At 42.6% G+C, this 15,533-nt stretch overlaps 1 protein-coding gene across 34 annotated transcripts in view; it reads left to right on the plus strand.

The window, feature by feature from the left end:
- LOC136285193 (uncharacterized) overlaps nucleotides 1-15,533 on the plus strand; it is a 134,279-nt gene that overhangs the window by 10,444 nt on the left and 108,302 nt on the right. For 14 of the 34 annotated variants that reach the window (XR_010719369.1, XR_010719370.1, XR_010719382.1 and 11 more), the window contains one exon: nucleotides 5,964-6,144. The exons of 3 other annotated variants lie outside the window; for them this stretch is intronic. Coding sequence is in view for 8 of the 31 variants with exons in the window: in XM_066176063.1 (XP_066032160.1) it covers nucleotides 6,037-6,144 (108 nt within the window). In the remaining 23 variants the exon portion in view is untranslated. Of the gene's footprint in view, nucleotides 1-1,009; nucleotides 1,085-2,038; nucleotides 2,451-5,963; nucleotides 6,145-14,950; nucleotides 15,216-15,533 lie in introns of those variants that run through there. 17 more of the 34 variants (XR_010719381.1, XR_010719374.1, XR_010719373.1 and 14 more) reach the window with 3 other exon arrangements.

The following is a 15,533-nucleotide window of genomic DNA, read 5'->3' on the forward strand; positions in this document are numbered from 1 at the left end:
ACTTTGCATTTGTAGAGAAGGGAGAGAATATACCAAAGTGGTGGGTTATACTCCTTGTATATCCACTCTAGCTGTAAATTCAAATAATAAAACCAAGGTCTAGCAACCAGAACCTTCTACGGGATATTGGAGTTGAGCAAGAGGAACAAATTGTGAATGGATTGAACAGGTTGGATTATGTTGGCATAAAAGCTCTGGAGCTAACCCTTACCTGTCTTTGGAAAATTTAAGAGATTACTGGAAAGAGCCAAGAACCATAAATATTAAATGGAAAGCTCCTGGTGGAATATACTGGATATGTGGCAAGAAAGCTTACAGTGAGTTACCCCACAGGTCAAAAGGTTCCTGTCCTCCGGGAATGATTTGACCCTCCTTCATGCTACGTAGATCTGAGAGCAGTCTATTGGGAGCACCACTATATGAGACTTTGAACAGGGAGAAAAGGGAATTAAAGAAAGAGCTCCCAAATGCAGGTGGGAATCAAAAATGGAGTAATGAGAATTGGCCTGCGGAAAGGATAATAGAATACTATGGCCCTGCAACCTAGACCCAGGATGGAAGCTGAGGCTACAGAACCCCAATCTATCTACTGAATAGGCTCATAAGACTACTGGCTGTGGTGGAAATTGTATCAAAGCCCACCTCAGATGCTCTCGAATTATTAGTAGAACAACATTCCCAGATGCGGGCTTTTGTGTAAATTGGATAGCATTAGACTATCTACTGGCTGAGGAAGGAGGAGTATGTGGGAAGTTTAATGAGTCCGAGTGTTACATAGAAATCAGTGATTATGGGGAAACTATCAGAGGCCTTGCAGCAAAAATTAAGAAGGTGGCACACGTTCCAGTTCAGAAATGGAATTCTATACTTCAGGCTTCATGGTGGGATCAACTATTTGGGGAAGAAGCATGGTGGAAAAGGTAAGGCTTCTTTATATTATGCTTTGTAGCTGCAATAATGTTTTTGCCCTGCCTGATACCATGTTTCATTTGTCTAATACATTCTGTAGTACAAGGTATGCAGATCGCAGCCCTGCCTACAGGATCCAGAGATGGCCACAGGAAAATTGGGTCAAACCCCTAAGGTACCTAGAATAATGAAGTTAAAGAATGGAGAAGAAAAAAGTAAAGCAGCAAAGGTTTTAGCCAAATTTGAAGTGCAGATAGAAGAGGAAAGGAACGACTATGAAAGATATTGTGCAACATTATGTGAAGAATGGGATGACTATAAGGATAAATTTGAACAAGAATAAAAGATTTTTCCTACTAATTCTTTAGGCAATGGGAACTATTTAATAACTACCTTATGATAACACTACAACACCAAAATGCAGTAAAATATGGTTGGTAAAAGGGTTACTTTAGTAGGGATTTAGGAATAATAAGCAGTAGAATCTAGAATAGTTACTTAAATTAATTTGTCCTATAGGGATTATTCACCCATGCATCGCTGTAATGATCAGACAGAAATCAAGGGTTGGTAACAAAGTAAACGGATCAAAACCTGAAAATAAAAGAACGGATTAATGAGTCTATGTAGAAGGGGAGGGATTGTGATATATGTTATGGAATAATTAATGTTTTATTGTAATATACGGTATAAAGTCATTCATGCTTAAGAAATGAAAGTGTCCAGGAATTGTGCCACCCCTGCCAGTAACAGGGGAAGAGACCCATTTGCAATAGAAGGAAGGGTGGCACCGAAAGAAATGGGCCTCTGTGGGAATACAAGACAGAGAGTAAGACAGACTTAATTAGCATAGCTACTCTGATGACTAGGATGCCATGACAAGGACAAACAGAACTTTGATCTTATGAGAAGATGGGATTAAACCTTCTTAAGGGAAGAGATTCAATCAACCCCCTACGATAAAGATGTTGTAAAATGCATAAGTTGCTTGTATGATCTTTTAACCTAATTATTGTAGTAAAAATTATTAACCTTACTGAAATGGTATATAAGTTCTTGGAAAACCTGAGTAAAATCAAATTCTGATTACCAAAATCAGTCTTCCTGTCTCTCCATCAATCACTGATAGGCCTCCTCCAAAGCTGGGCCTGACAACAACCCAGTGATCAACACTCGATATGTATCTAATCTACATCGTCAAAGGTGTGCGTCCCAATACCAGGTTCCCATAAATCAAATCAAGCGCCCATCCCTTCCCGGAAAGTCTTTCAGCGGACCGGTAGCAAGAAAAAGAGGCTACACGAATATGCAAGAAAAACAAGAGGGACAAAAAGAATGAGGCAACCCACTGTCCAGCTGAAAAACTGTATAAAAATGGACCCCGCAAAGGCAGAATTCGTTAACGGAGGGAAACTCGGTGCTATAGAGGCCAAATCTGAGGTTCACCCAGTGCCGACCCCAGGCTCAACACTGAATTTTTGCTTGTGGCTTTCTTGGACTTTTATATCGCAATTTTTCAATAAATTTCTTTATTGATAAAATTGGCTGACCATTTATTACACCAGCTGTGAGAAGTTCTCCATACACTCACAGAACCTCCTAGACTGCCTCTTCTCTTCTGTGTTGAATTGTCAGCATATATCTGGCAGGTTGGTCTGATGCCTTTATCAGCTCTGACATCACAAGTCAAAAAAGATTAAAGGATAAAAAGCGGTTAGCATTTATTGAAGGTCCTTCAGGTACACTTATGGTGAAATGCACAGCAGAATGCACGCTGAAGATGTACTTGATATAGGGCTCCAACACTTTCATAAGTTTAGCAAATTAGCATAATTGAGAAGAATCCCCAATTAGAAGTACAGTTAATGATGTCATTTTCCCCTTGACTTGGGCCCTTACTGAAGCTTCCTCCCTTTATTCCAGCCCCACATTGTTTATGTCTACATATATGGAAATGAAGAAGCAAGATTAGAATAGAATTTCAGAAATCTGTTTGTTTGGAATGTGTTTATTCCTCCACTTCTGCCTGGTCAAGCTCACCTCAGCTTCTAACAGAATAAACTGCTGTGATCCCCCTGTCACCCCAGCAACAGAAACAGATTCTGCCCCCTACCACATGTCGCAATGGCATTAGGGTACACTGTGCACCAGTATCAACCAACACCTCTTATTTCCGGGGGTCTGATGTGTCTGGCCATCAGATTCACACCGTTCAAAAGACCCGATTCCCCCATGCCTTTTCCTAGCTAGAGGAAGGGCCTTTCTAGCTCTTGCTATTGTTCCTTCTCTGGGCATATATTCTGGAAGTCCCTTCAAGGACATGTCATCCTCCCTTTGTGTTATACCAGCAGTCTGGTCATGAGAAACCAGAGCGACATGCATTCTGGTGGAACTCCTTCTTTTAGTGGTGTCCTCTTCCAGCTTCTGTAACCATGCCAGGACAGAAGTGGGTTTTCCATCCCATCTTCTCATATCTTGCCCATACTCACACAGGAAAAACCACAGACTGGCTCATGGGGTGTGCCCCCTTTCCCTACTTGCTTCTGATAATGGACTTTGGTCTATTCTGATGAAATTTGGAGAAGGCCCTCCTTAAGCTCTTTGCTGAGTTACTGAAGGGTCTCTTCAATCCTGTCTTCCAATCTCTGCATATGCTCAGTCAAGTCCTGAGAGACTTGGATTGCTGAGATTTGGGGTTGTGTTGGGACATGGACAGTGCCTTCATGCACCTGGAGTCTCCTTGTTATAGTGCCCACTTATCACCAAATCTCTGAAAACTGGAATAAGACTCCTTAACACCATTTTTTTTGTGTGTGTTAAAGAGGGCACCATTTATTTGGGCCCCTAGAAGGGCATGAGGGATAACTCCTCCTAACATGCCTCCCAATTTCTACAAGTGTATTGTTAATATTTAGTCATGACATGCATATTATAATTTCACCATTACTGTAAAACCCTCCTCATGTTCCCCAAGTTCCTAAAAACTCAGTCCCTGTTTTGGCTGTAGCTGTATTCCTAAGACAATTGTTTCCTCTTAATCTTCTAGCATCCTTGCTAGGGTAGCAAATTCTGCATGCTTTACTTTTCTGCTAAAGGTCTGCAGACACAATGTCTTCTCTCTTAAAAGTTCAGTCACAGTGTCTTTCTTCTGAAATCTCACAGTTACAGTAGAAATTAAATTAACCCTTTTAGTTACTGCCCCCCTCAATCCACTGCAGTGTTGCTAGGGTATGGCCATACGCTTGTGTCCTGAGTCATGCAAGTTTGAGCCACAACAGTGTCATACATGTTACCATGTCTGGACTCTTAGTAGTTTGGTCATTTGAAAGAAGTTCTCTCAAGCACTGGATTCCTTGCTACATGGTCTTCCAAGAGCCTTCCTGCAGCTGTAGATCTTCTGGTCAGAGGTATCTCTCCTTCACACTTTTTAAGAGCCGTATCCAGAAACTGAGAGGTTTGAACCTCTTCACAATCCCACATCATGTGACAGGGATCTCAAGTTCCTTGTTTCAGTACCATCCAAAATTATATCGTCACATGCAGTGTCAGAAACTCGGATCGACCAGCTCAATACAGACTTATTAGGCTGTCAGGTGAGGTCTTTTCTCAGATGGTGGAGACTTTCTAAGGACAAAGACTCAGTGATTATTTCTGATTCCAATTTCTACACTGGCTGTGAGAGTCCTGACTCCCCATCATCATTCACTGGACAAAAGGATTTGGTCTTGTATTTCCTCCTCTGGACACAGGGGACCAGTATTAGCTGAGGCTGCCCTTCTGATTTTACTGCAGCCTGAGTGACTGGGGTGTCTGCTGATTTTTTCTCCTTCCCCTCTGGCTATGCCTGCTGCTCTAGTGTATCGAGCAGTGTGTGATAAGCATTAGCCAGGGCCCAGCACAGTGCAATGAGCTGCTTCTCTTTGTAGTTGTCATTCCAACTTTCTTTCAGCTATTTCTCTTTCTCAACTGGGTTCTTAATTTATTCAAGGGGAAAATTCCAAACTATTGAGGCAGAATATTTCTTCAGGGACTGGACTATATTCTTCAGCATGCCACACCACTCAGGATTTTCCACCACTGGGGCAGGTCTCCCTGGAAATCTCAGCCCTGATTCTAAACATGCAACAGGCCATATAGAGGAAGGTTAAGAGAATTAACAAAAATATGGCATCTTTAATATCCAGAGGGAAGTGAACATTCTCTAAAGGTGACTGTCGGACCTGAAGGGGGAGAGGGAGGTGAAAGGCTAGGAAAAATAATTTCCTACTGGTGTTCCAACAGGCTCAGTGTGATTAATACTAAACCCCCAAAAGTAGCAGCTGAGACCAGGACAGGCAAACAACAATGAATATACGTCCCAAATAATTCTAACTACCTCTGATATTATCTTCGTATAAGCTGTTATTGCAGAGTATATCAACATAGCAATCCTGGTTTGTGTCCCTGATCCAAAAAAGATCCACATATTGGGGAAAATGACCCATATATATGGAAAAGTTTGAGAAATGGAGGCACAGAAAGCTCTCAGACCCTTGTGCAAACAGCCTCAGACGTAGAGATGGATACAGAGTTTGATCTAAGACCTTGGAGAAGGCTTTCAGATTTGGAGTAGCAAAGTTACACAGACATGAAGCAAGAATGTGGGTTTGTGGTTTAAGCAGAAATATGTTTTAAGCAAGCAGAGAAATGCCTTAGGTAAGCAAAAAAATACATTGAGCAAGATAGTAGAAAATTTTAAAGTTTAGCAATAAAGCTTGATATAGAGTTAGTAGGAAGCTTAAGATATAGCGATGTAAGTTAGTGTTGCATTATATGATTGAAAAAGAAAAGATCTATTGTGGTAGAACCATGTAAACCAAAACAGTTAATGATTGGTGTAAGAAGATACAAACAGGCTTTGTGGAAGTAGTTCATTAGCTAATAGAGCTATGTAAGGCATTGTAACTAGAATTGGGGTGGCTTCTGATGTGGTGGCATTGGATGTAACAGCCTCAATGTCTCACCCTCTCATGAGACTGATTAAGCAATAAACCGTCTTTTACAATGTCTCTCAGTCATCCCCATCGTGTCAATCCCAATAACTGGTCCCCACTGTGTGAGGAAGGAACGAGTTTGTCGACTGTTCGGATGCCCCGGAGGACTACTTTTAGGTACAGCTGGAAGGAGGAAGGACACCGTGCCCACTGGATCTATCCCACACTGAGCCCGGAAAGATCGCCTACTACGGGATTACAGGTGAGCTTTGGGGAACATGGGACAAGATATGTCCCGGGAACAGAGAGACATTTATAACCGCTTGAAACTTCTGATAAGATCTAATCCTCGTACCATACCCAAGCAAGAACTTTTTATACTGGGTGCAGAAGAATTTTGCTGACATGGATCCTGCATCTGCTTTTACCATGTCTCTTTGGGACTCTGTTGGTGTTAAACTCTGTGATGCGGCCACCCATGGAGATTTGAAGGCTGCTAAATTATTCCTGGTGTATCATGTGCTTGTTGAAATTTTTAGTAAGCCGTCTAGTCCAGACGCGTCTTCGGTAGTCGTCTCAGACCCACCACCACCACTCCCGACTGCTCCACTCTTAGCCGCTTCTAATTCTGCAGTGGAGGGGGGAAATGAGATAGGGACAGGAATCGATGAACCTATTGTGGAACTGCAAGAGCAGGAAAATGATTCTACCTCTGAAGAAGAAACTGATCCGCTGGACCCCGGTCGAACGGATCCAGAACGGGAACCTGATTTGTTCCCTTTGGACCCTAGAGATCCCCCAATTCTCTTTAAATCAAGGGATTGTCCAAAAAACAACTTAAAATTGACTGATTGGGCTGATATAAGGCGTAAAGCGTTAAAAGAGGGAGACTTTGACTTAGCACGTGAACAGCTTCTAGCTATGTCAGTCAGATATGGCAGACAGAATGCTAATCTGAGATGGGAACCGATGACCTATGACGAAATTAAAGACTTGCGGAAAGCTATTAAAGATAGTGGCTTGGGCTCACCATACTTTAAACAATTGTTGAAAGCCATTTATAGCAGTTATGATTTAACGCCTCATGACTGTCGTTATGTTTCATCTGTGATTTTAACGGAATCGCAATATGTTTTGTGGGATGTAAAATGGCGGAGGCTTCTTAATAAACTGATAGAAGACTATGCAGGAGGTCCTAATGCTGCACTTACAATTGTTCATTTGGCTGGAGACCCGCCACACGAGAGGGCAGAAGACCAAGCAGCTGATTTGCCTAGAGCAGTGCTTGATGATATTAAAGATGCAGCTCAAGAAGCTCTCTTGCAAGTTCAGCCGACAGGAAGCCCCAAAGGCATTTACACTGAAATAAGGCAAAGGACATCAGAGCCATTTGCTGCATTTATAGACCGCTTATACAAGCGATTGAAAGGCAATGCAAAGATGACTTAGCCTGTCCAGTTATGCTCCGCGTTCTTGCCTTTGCTAATGCTAATGATGAGTGTAAGCAAATCATTCAAGCCTTACCTGATACACAGCCAACCCTCTCTCAAATGATAGAAGCTTGCAGTAAAATTGGCAGCCCACAACATATTGCAACAATACAAGCAAACATCTTTGGAGAGATGCTTGAAAGGGTTTTCACGGCTCTGGCAGAAGCGATGGACCAGAGACTTGTTAAAACCCTTGCTTCTCTCAATTTAATACTTCGAAAGAATAATTCTATGCCAGTATTGCAAGCCGAGACAATTGAAGGATCTTGTTACCAGTGCAAAAAGCCTGAACATGTAAAAAAAAAATTGCCCAGAGCCCACGGGAAACACAAAACCACCTCATTGTTGCCCTAGGTGCAAGAAAGGGAGACATTACACAAATCAATGCCGCTCTAAGTTCGATGTTGATGGAAACCCCTTGTCAGGAAACTCAAAAAAGAGCACGCAGTGCCACGGCGCAGCAAAACAAATAGCAACAGCTCAACAAACCAGAATCTTTCCGAGAGCAGAATATATGAAGAACCTCAATCAGATCCCATCTGCAAAATCATCAGCTACTTCCCCAGCAACCCAGAATGATTACTCCCAGGGGTACAATGTGAACTGGCAACTTCTGAATTAATATATTTCATGAATGAGAGTCACGGTGTGGTACCCACAGGAGTTACTGAACATCGTGGAAAATACAAGATTTTTTTATTTCAGGCTGTCTTGGTTTGGAAAGACAGGTGTATGCCAGGGAAAGCCAGAGCCTCCCTTGGAGTGGAGAATGTAAACCCCCTCCCTCTGAATTATTATAATTTTGAAATTAAGGGTCTTTCAGGCAAAGGTACGGGAGTTGGAATAACAGTTCTTTAGTCAGAATATTAAAAATAAAATGTAGTGGCACAAAAATAGCAAACAAAAAAGAAAACACTGACAGATACAACCTAACATCCTGTTGGTCAGGGTGTTGGTAGCAGTCCAATTAAGTCCTCCTGGTGTAACAGATGAGATTCTGTTGGAACATAGGTGATCCTGTAGCAGGGTGTAGCTTTCCTCTGAAGGTCCAGTGGTGCTGAGATGGGTCCTCTGTTCCTCTGGGAATCCAGTGGAAATAGGCTGTCATGGTGTTTTCAATCTCAGATTTTATTCAGGTAGGAATGCTTGGCTCCTCACACTGGGTGGAGCATCTCACAATGGGATGATGTAATTTTATCTGTCATGTAGAGAGTTTTAATGGCCCATTAACAGAAGATATCCCCCGGAGGGAGGATGGATTGTGGAAGAGATAAAGAACACTGCCCCACCTGGTTTTTAACAGCTGACCCATTAACAGAAGACACCTTCCCCCTTCCCACTGGAGTTATGAGGAATGGGTCATAGAAGAGAGAAAACAAACCACCTCCCCAACCAGTTTCAACAGATGCCAATAGAATACATACTTTTGGTTACATTTTGCATTGCAACCCAAGACAAATTCGAAGTGGGAAAGCACTGGGTAACCCACCAATTCTTTTATATGCCTAGTTCCCCCAAACTTTTGCTGGGAAGAGATTTACTGGAAAAATTTGAAGCAGAAATTAAATTTAAAAAGGGAAGGGTGTAAAGTAAAAATTCCTGTGTCTAAATTTGTCAAAGTTGCAGAACTTTTTATACAGGAAAAATGTGGTGAAATCATCATTGAATATAGTGAAAATGCTCTCATCCCAATAGTGTGGGCCAGTGATGTTCCAGGATGATCCAAATGAGCAGAACTAGTGAGTATTGCACTCAAACCAGGCACCATACCAGTAAGGCCAAAACAATACCCTTTAAAATTAAAAAGTCACAGGGGACTGGCATCTATAATTGAAAAAGTCCTCCAGCATGGGTTGTTAGTGAAATATGAGTCCAGGTATAACTGTTCTGGTTTTGTATTAATTGATTTGTGGTGAAGAGGGCTTGAGCCGAGAGAGAGAGACAACCCTTGCTTTCAGAGACAGAGGAAGAGGACCCTTGCTTATCAGTTTTTATCTTCTTTTCTTCTGGTGGAGCTGGGATTAAATGGCTGAGAGACTGTGTTCGTGTTTGTGCTCATATGTTTATTCATTCTTATCTATAGTACAGTCTCACAAGCTGTGAGTTCAAGTTAACAAAATGAAAAATTACTGTCTCTATGTCTTTACAAGGTCTTTTAAGCACAAACTGTCCAATTATGAAATGACACCTAAATGACTTTTACTTTTAACCCAATAACCAACCACCCATGGTCCGCAATGCAGACTTTTCTATCCAATTACAAGATACCACCCAAACCCATGAAGAAAAAGGTGCAAAAAGAAGAACTTAGCCTACACCCTAAATCCTCCATCTTGCGTTATATATATTACTATATTCTAAAACCTTAAACTCTTAAGTTTTCTACCATGTGATACTATACACTCTTACTCAAACTACACACCCATAATCCCAGTGCTATCAGTCAACTTTGGAATCCTTTTCCATGGCCTCAGGTCAAATGTAGTGTTTTCTTGGAGGTCAGTGCCTGTCAGCATAGAAAGTCTAAAATTCTCAGTGCCCAGGGTTCCAACAATTGCTTTTATACTAGAACAGCTCATCCTTAAAAACTGCAGTTTGTGGGGAAAAAAAGCAGCTGGGGGAAGACTGCAAGCGGTGGGAGAGACTTCACATTGCAATCAGGTCCTGAGTGTACTGTTAGCTGTGTAAACTAAAACCACCTTGAAAAAATTCACAGAAAACTGTTTCCCATAGAAAAACCCCATGGCATAGCAAAAAAGACTCCTCTCCTTCAGTGAATTGAAAAAAGATCTTAAGAAATGGCAAACTAACTAAAATTCCCATATTATCTCTCCCTGCGCTGTTGGTGGGAATGAAAGAAGGGCTGGGGCAGGGGAAAAGGTGTTCTAAAGGTTTATTTTGCTTCTTATTATACTCTTTTAACTCTGTAAATAATTTTTTTTTCCTTATGCCTTTTGATGTTTTGAGCCTGTTTTGCCCTTTAAATGTTTTCTCTTAATCTGTATCTCATCCATGTGTTTTGTTTTCCTCACCTCTGCTTAACTATAGCAGAAGAGAAAGAATAAATTATTTTCATAGGTGCACTGGTATTTGGCCAGCGTCAACCCATCACACTAGGGGTGGATCTTTGTATAATTTGTCTTTTTAGTTCTGTGCTGTGATTATGCCTTAAATTTAGTGACGAGATTTTTTTTCTTTTATTTCCTTTAGTAATTTTTTTTCCTTTAGTAATTGTTCTAAGATTTTATTTTGAATGCAATTTTGATAGTAATTCTTAAATATGTGATTCATGGAGGTGAGGTGTGATGTGTTGGTTTTGGAATAATTGATTTTGTGGTGAGGAGGGAAGGTGCCAGCCATGGAAATGACTCTCTGTGAGGAGCTGCTGCAGCTTCCTCCATGGCTGGCACAACCAGTTGCTGGCTAGCTCTGAGAATAGGCAGGCTGCTAAGCCAATTAGAGAAGCTGGAAATGCCGTCCCAGCACTGCAAGCAGCCATGCGGTTGGGGTGACACCAGGTGGCTGTGGCTCTCTTGACATGGCTCATAATGGACTTACTGGGATAAGTAATGGAACAGCCATGCTGCAGACAGAAAGACAAAAGCAGCAGCAGCAGCAGCCTTTCTTTTTTCGGCATCTTGCATCAAGAAAAAGCATGGAGTAGAGCTAGCTGCCGGCGCGGCTTGTGCAGTGCCGGCACAGACCAAGTGATCAGCAGCAAAAAGCACAGCAAGCGATTCCCTGATTGTGGAGCCCAGACAAGATCAACATTTCAACGCTTCAGACCTCTACAAAAACTGTTTCAGTTGATAGAACTTGAGAACAAATGAACTTATGAACACCAATTTTCTACCGAGTCAGGAAAAAGGAAAAGGTGAAGACACATGAGGCAAAGAGCATGGCGACACTAAGTTCGGTACAAAAGTGGGAGGGAGAGGAGGAGGTGCTTTGAGCATTGGAGCTGAGATTCTTCTGCAAGGTGTGGTGAGGACTATAAGACAACAAACTGTTTCCCTGTAATTTATGAAGTGCATGGGAGGATGCAGCATTCACCTGCAGCCGATGAGAGAAGGGCACTTGTGCTGGAGTGTGTGGATGCTGAAAAGCTGTGATCTGGTCAGAGGCTTGAACAGAGAGAGAGAACCCCTGCTTCTAGAGATGATAGAAGACCCTTGCTTTTATACTAGAACAGCTCATCCTTAAAATAAAAGCCCCATAACTAAATGGCCCATAAAAAAAGGCAGTTGTGGAAAGACTGCTTTGTCCATGGGAGGTACTTCACATTGTAGTAGGTTTCAGGCAGACTGCTTCTTGTGAAAATTAGAACAGTGTTGGAAAAGTTCACAGAGAACTGTTTCCTGTGGGAAAGACTCCATGTCAAAGCAAAGGAGAACTCCCTAAGTGAACTGAAGAAAGATTTTTAGAAGTACCAAACTGACTAAAAAGTCCCATATTGTGTCTCCTTGTGCTGTTGGTGGGAAAGAGTAGGCTGGGGGAAGAGAAGGTGTTCTAAAACTTTATTCCAGTTCTCATTATCCTCTTTTAATTCTGTTAATAAATTTTTCATTTTACCTTTTAAAATTTTGAGCCTCTCTTGCCTTTTATTAAAGTGTTTTCTCCTAATTCTTACCCCATGAATTTTCTTTCCCCTCCTATGCTTAACTATTGCAGAGGAGAATGAAAAAATTACTTTCTGCACTGGCGTTTGGCCAATGCCAAACCTGGTACAACAGTGCTAGCTACTGTGTTCACATTTCGGTCAGACAAAATAATTCTTCTCTAGACCTGGGAATCAAGCACTGCTTACTGTCTCAGGCCGCAAGAAATGTAATAAAAAGTGAGCTGGGGGGAGCAAACTGGGGGTACATGACTTCATTACCTTAAGCAGTATTTGGAAGATTAAACCTCAATATGCAAATGGACCAAACTTATAAAAGTGTGAAAACTCATGACCTGTCGTCCATTTTTTGGGTATAGCCCCTGGCTGAGCTCTGTCTGCCCTAAATGTACCTGAAATATAACCACTTTTTATTCTCTTAATTATGTTGGCCTTTGTTTTTAGGTAATCTTGAAAAGGCATCAGTGCCATTTCTTTCAGGTGTTGGATTCCTTCCTCTACAGTCTTCCAGGGCTTTTTATGATTATGCTCCTACCGGCTATGTCTGTAAATAAACCTTTCTTTCACACTTGTTAGAAGCTACTCACAGAGAGAAAGGGGTATTAGCTCCCTCATGAATGCCTGCTTGATACTGACATCCTGGGCCAAGGATCCCAGAAACCTTTCTTCCTTACCATCAAGTTGCACGCCTTCACCCATGAAGTCCCAAACTCTCATCAACCTGGCCAGAATGACTGCGTCTCACCATCACGTAATGTCCTTCCACAGACAACAGAGATAGTAAAATACCAGGAACTCAGTGATGATCTCAGGCTTGGCTCCTCTGCTGTTTTTGAGGGCCTTGGTACCTGTCGTGAATGAGTATGTTTGAGATTGCTTAAAAAAATCACTGACAAGGGTATGAGCAAAAGTCAGATTTAATGTTAAGCAACAAAGCTATCCTTGTTTGAAAGAGTGGTGTCTGTCAAGGAAGGCAAGAACATCCCTTGGAATGAAGAATATGACTCCCTTCCCTTTGAATTAGTATAACTTGGAAATTAAGGGACTTGGAGGCAAAGATATGGAAAAAGGAATAACAGTTCTTTACTCATATATATGTGTATAACAATGGCAGCAGCAACAAACATAACCAGAAAAAACAATAACCAGTCTCTTTCTGCTCTTTAAGCAGCTTCCCCTATGGTGCAGTGGCAGTCATAACTGGCAGAGATGCTGGCAGGCTCCTGGTCGGCAGGACAGGTGTGATGATTCCCCCACAGCTCCAGTGTGAGCTTGGGGACCAAGCGGTTAATGGTGGCTTGGCCAAGACGGGAAGTCACGGGCAGCAGCTGGTCGCAATTGCCAGACTACTGCACAGAGGTGGCCTGTGTGGGGGCACCCCACACGTTGGCTCTGGACCCTCCCCCAAAAGGCCAAGAAACAAAAAAAGAATTAAGCAGACTTGAGTGCAGGAAAACTAAAGCACTGCCCACCACGCAGGAGTGGCCATGGCAACATGTCATGGGTAGAGGGTCCAATGACAACCGGTCCCAGTGTTCCGGCACCACACATGCTGGTTCTGAGTTCCAGGCAGTCAGATGGCATGGAAAACAGCAAAGAGCTCCTTCCCCCTCAAAACCCAGAAACAGAACTGCCCAAAAACCCAGCCAAACTTCCAGGGGTAGCCCCCTTACCTTTTTTTTCTCGTGGTATCACCTGCAACCCACCCTTAGCCAGGGCCATTTCAATGGAATGTTGTGACACTGAGCTACATCTTTTGTTTTCTTGACTATTGGTAGTTATGGCTTCTTAGCAACAGGTGGGACAAAATTCCAAGAGAGAAAGAAACAAAAGGAAAAATCCTAGACTCAACATTATCCACCCCAAATTCTTCCCTATACCAACATGTTACATCAAACTTAAAATATAAACTATATACATACATGCATTACCCTAACTATAAATACATATACATCTAGATCTAGATACAGGCACAGTGTGACAGGTGGTTTACCCCAAAACAAGGTCCCTTTGAGGTATGTATCATCTGTCCATCCTTCTGCATCACCCACGAGGTTCAACCTGGTCCCTGAACAAAGACAACTTCATGGATGGGTTTGTCTTTGCTCGAAGGCAGAATTAATCCAAACAGTTTTTCCCAGCATATCTCTCATGTGTACCATCAGAACCTTATCCCCATCTGTTGTTCTCAAAGGATCAGATTGGGCAGAGTCCAGCTTGGCTCGTGGAGCCTTGGGTGTTACCAAACCACATGGCCTGTGCTAAAGGCATTTCCCAGTTTTTGAAAGTCCCCCTGCCCAGTGCCTTCAAGGTAGTTTTAAGCAGGCCGTTGCACTGCTCTACTTTCCCAGCTGCTGGTGCATGATAAGGAGCATGGTACACCCACTCATTGCCATGTTCTCTAGCCCACATGTTTATAAGACTATTCTTGAAATAAGCCCCGTTGACAGACTCAGTTCTCTTGGGGGTACCATGCCTCCAAAGGACTTGCTTTTCAAGGCCCAGGATGGTGTTCGGAGCAGTAGTGTGAGGCACAGGATAGGTTTCCTACCATCCAGTGGTGGCTTCTACCATCGTGAGCACATAGCTTTTGCCTTGGTAGTGTGATGTAGTGTAGCAATGTATTTGAACAACTTAGAACACAGTGTGTTCCAGCCAAACCATCTTTAGTCATTCTTATCAGAACCCTCTGGAATTTGTTGAGGTTACTAAGACATAAATTGTTCTAAAATAAGAAAGAAGAGGCTGAGAAACACAATACCAAGACTGCAAGAACTAGATAAAGGAGGGCCATGAAGCACTGGACTGTAACCAATCATATTTCCTGAAATGTTCATGCTGAACATGTGGACAAGATAGAGGCACCAATTAAGTGATGCGTGATCATGTGCATAGTAGTTTTAGAGTGTAAAAATATAGTTTAATGTAAAGAATAAATGGCTTCTGCTTAATCTGACTAGTTGGTCATCCAGAAGTTCTGAGCTCCTGCATGCTGGTGACCCACGTTGTGATAGACGCCTTGATGATGAAGCAGACCAGACTCTTTGGACTCTGAAGGAGGTACTGCGGAGTGAAAAGGCAGAAGGCCCCAGTTGGAGACTGCCACGGCAGGACTGCAGTGGGGAGGAGTCAGAGGACGGCTCCACGGCACTGCGAGAAAGAAACCTCCTGGGATACAGGCTCCAGAGAAAATATGCATACGCTGCAGCGGGTACACCAAAAAAGGTGAGTGACTGGGGAGCTGGGAGGATGGAAAAGGCACTGTCAAAAGAAGAACAGGCCACCCTAAATGTCCTCCAGTTTATTCTCTCTAGGAGAGCAGTTAAATATGACCTGGAGATCTTAAAAGACTACAGAAATGGGGTCAGGAGAGAGGACTTTTTGCCACTCCCGGGAGTGTATTCGACACCCTTGAGTGGGATGGGCTGGGAGTAGCTCTCTGGGATGCTGTGAGCAATGGGTCAAAAGAAACCAAGGGACTTAGCACAGCATGGAAGTTAATAATTACGGTGCTAAGGCAGTTAAAAGCAAAAAAAAACAACA

The sequence above is a fragment of the Chamaea fasciata genome, unplaced genomic scaffold (genome assembly GCF_029207755.1).
Source record: "Chamaea fasciata isolate MVZ Bird 193981 ecotype frontalis unplaced genomic scaffold, bChaFas1.0.hap1 SCAF_2, whole genome shotgun sequence".
NCBI lineage: Eukaryota > Metazoa > Chordata > Aves > Passeriformes > Sylviidae > Chamaea > Chamaea fasciata.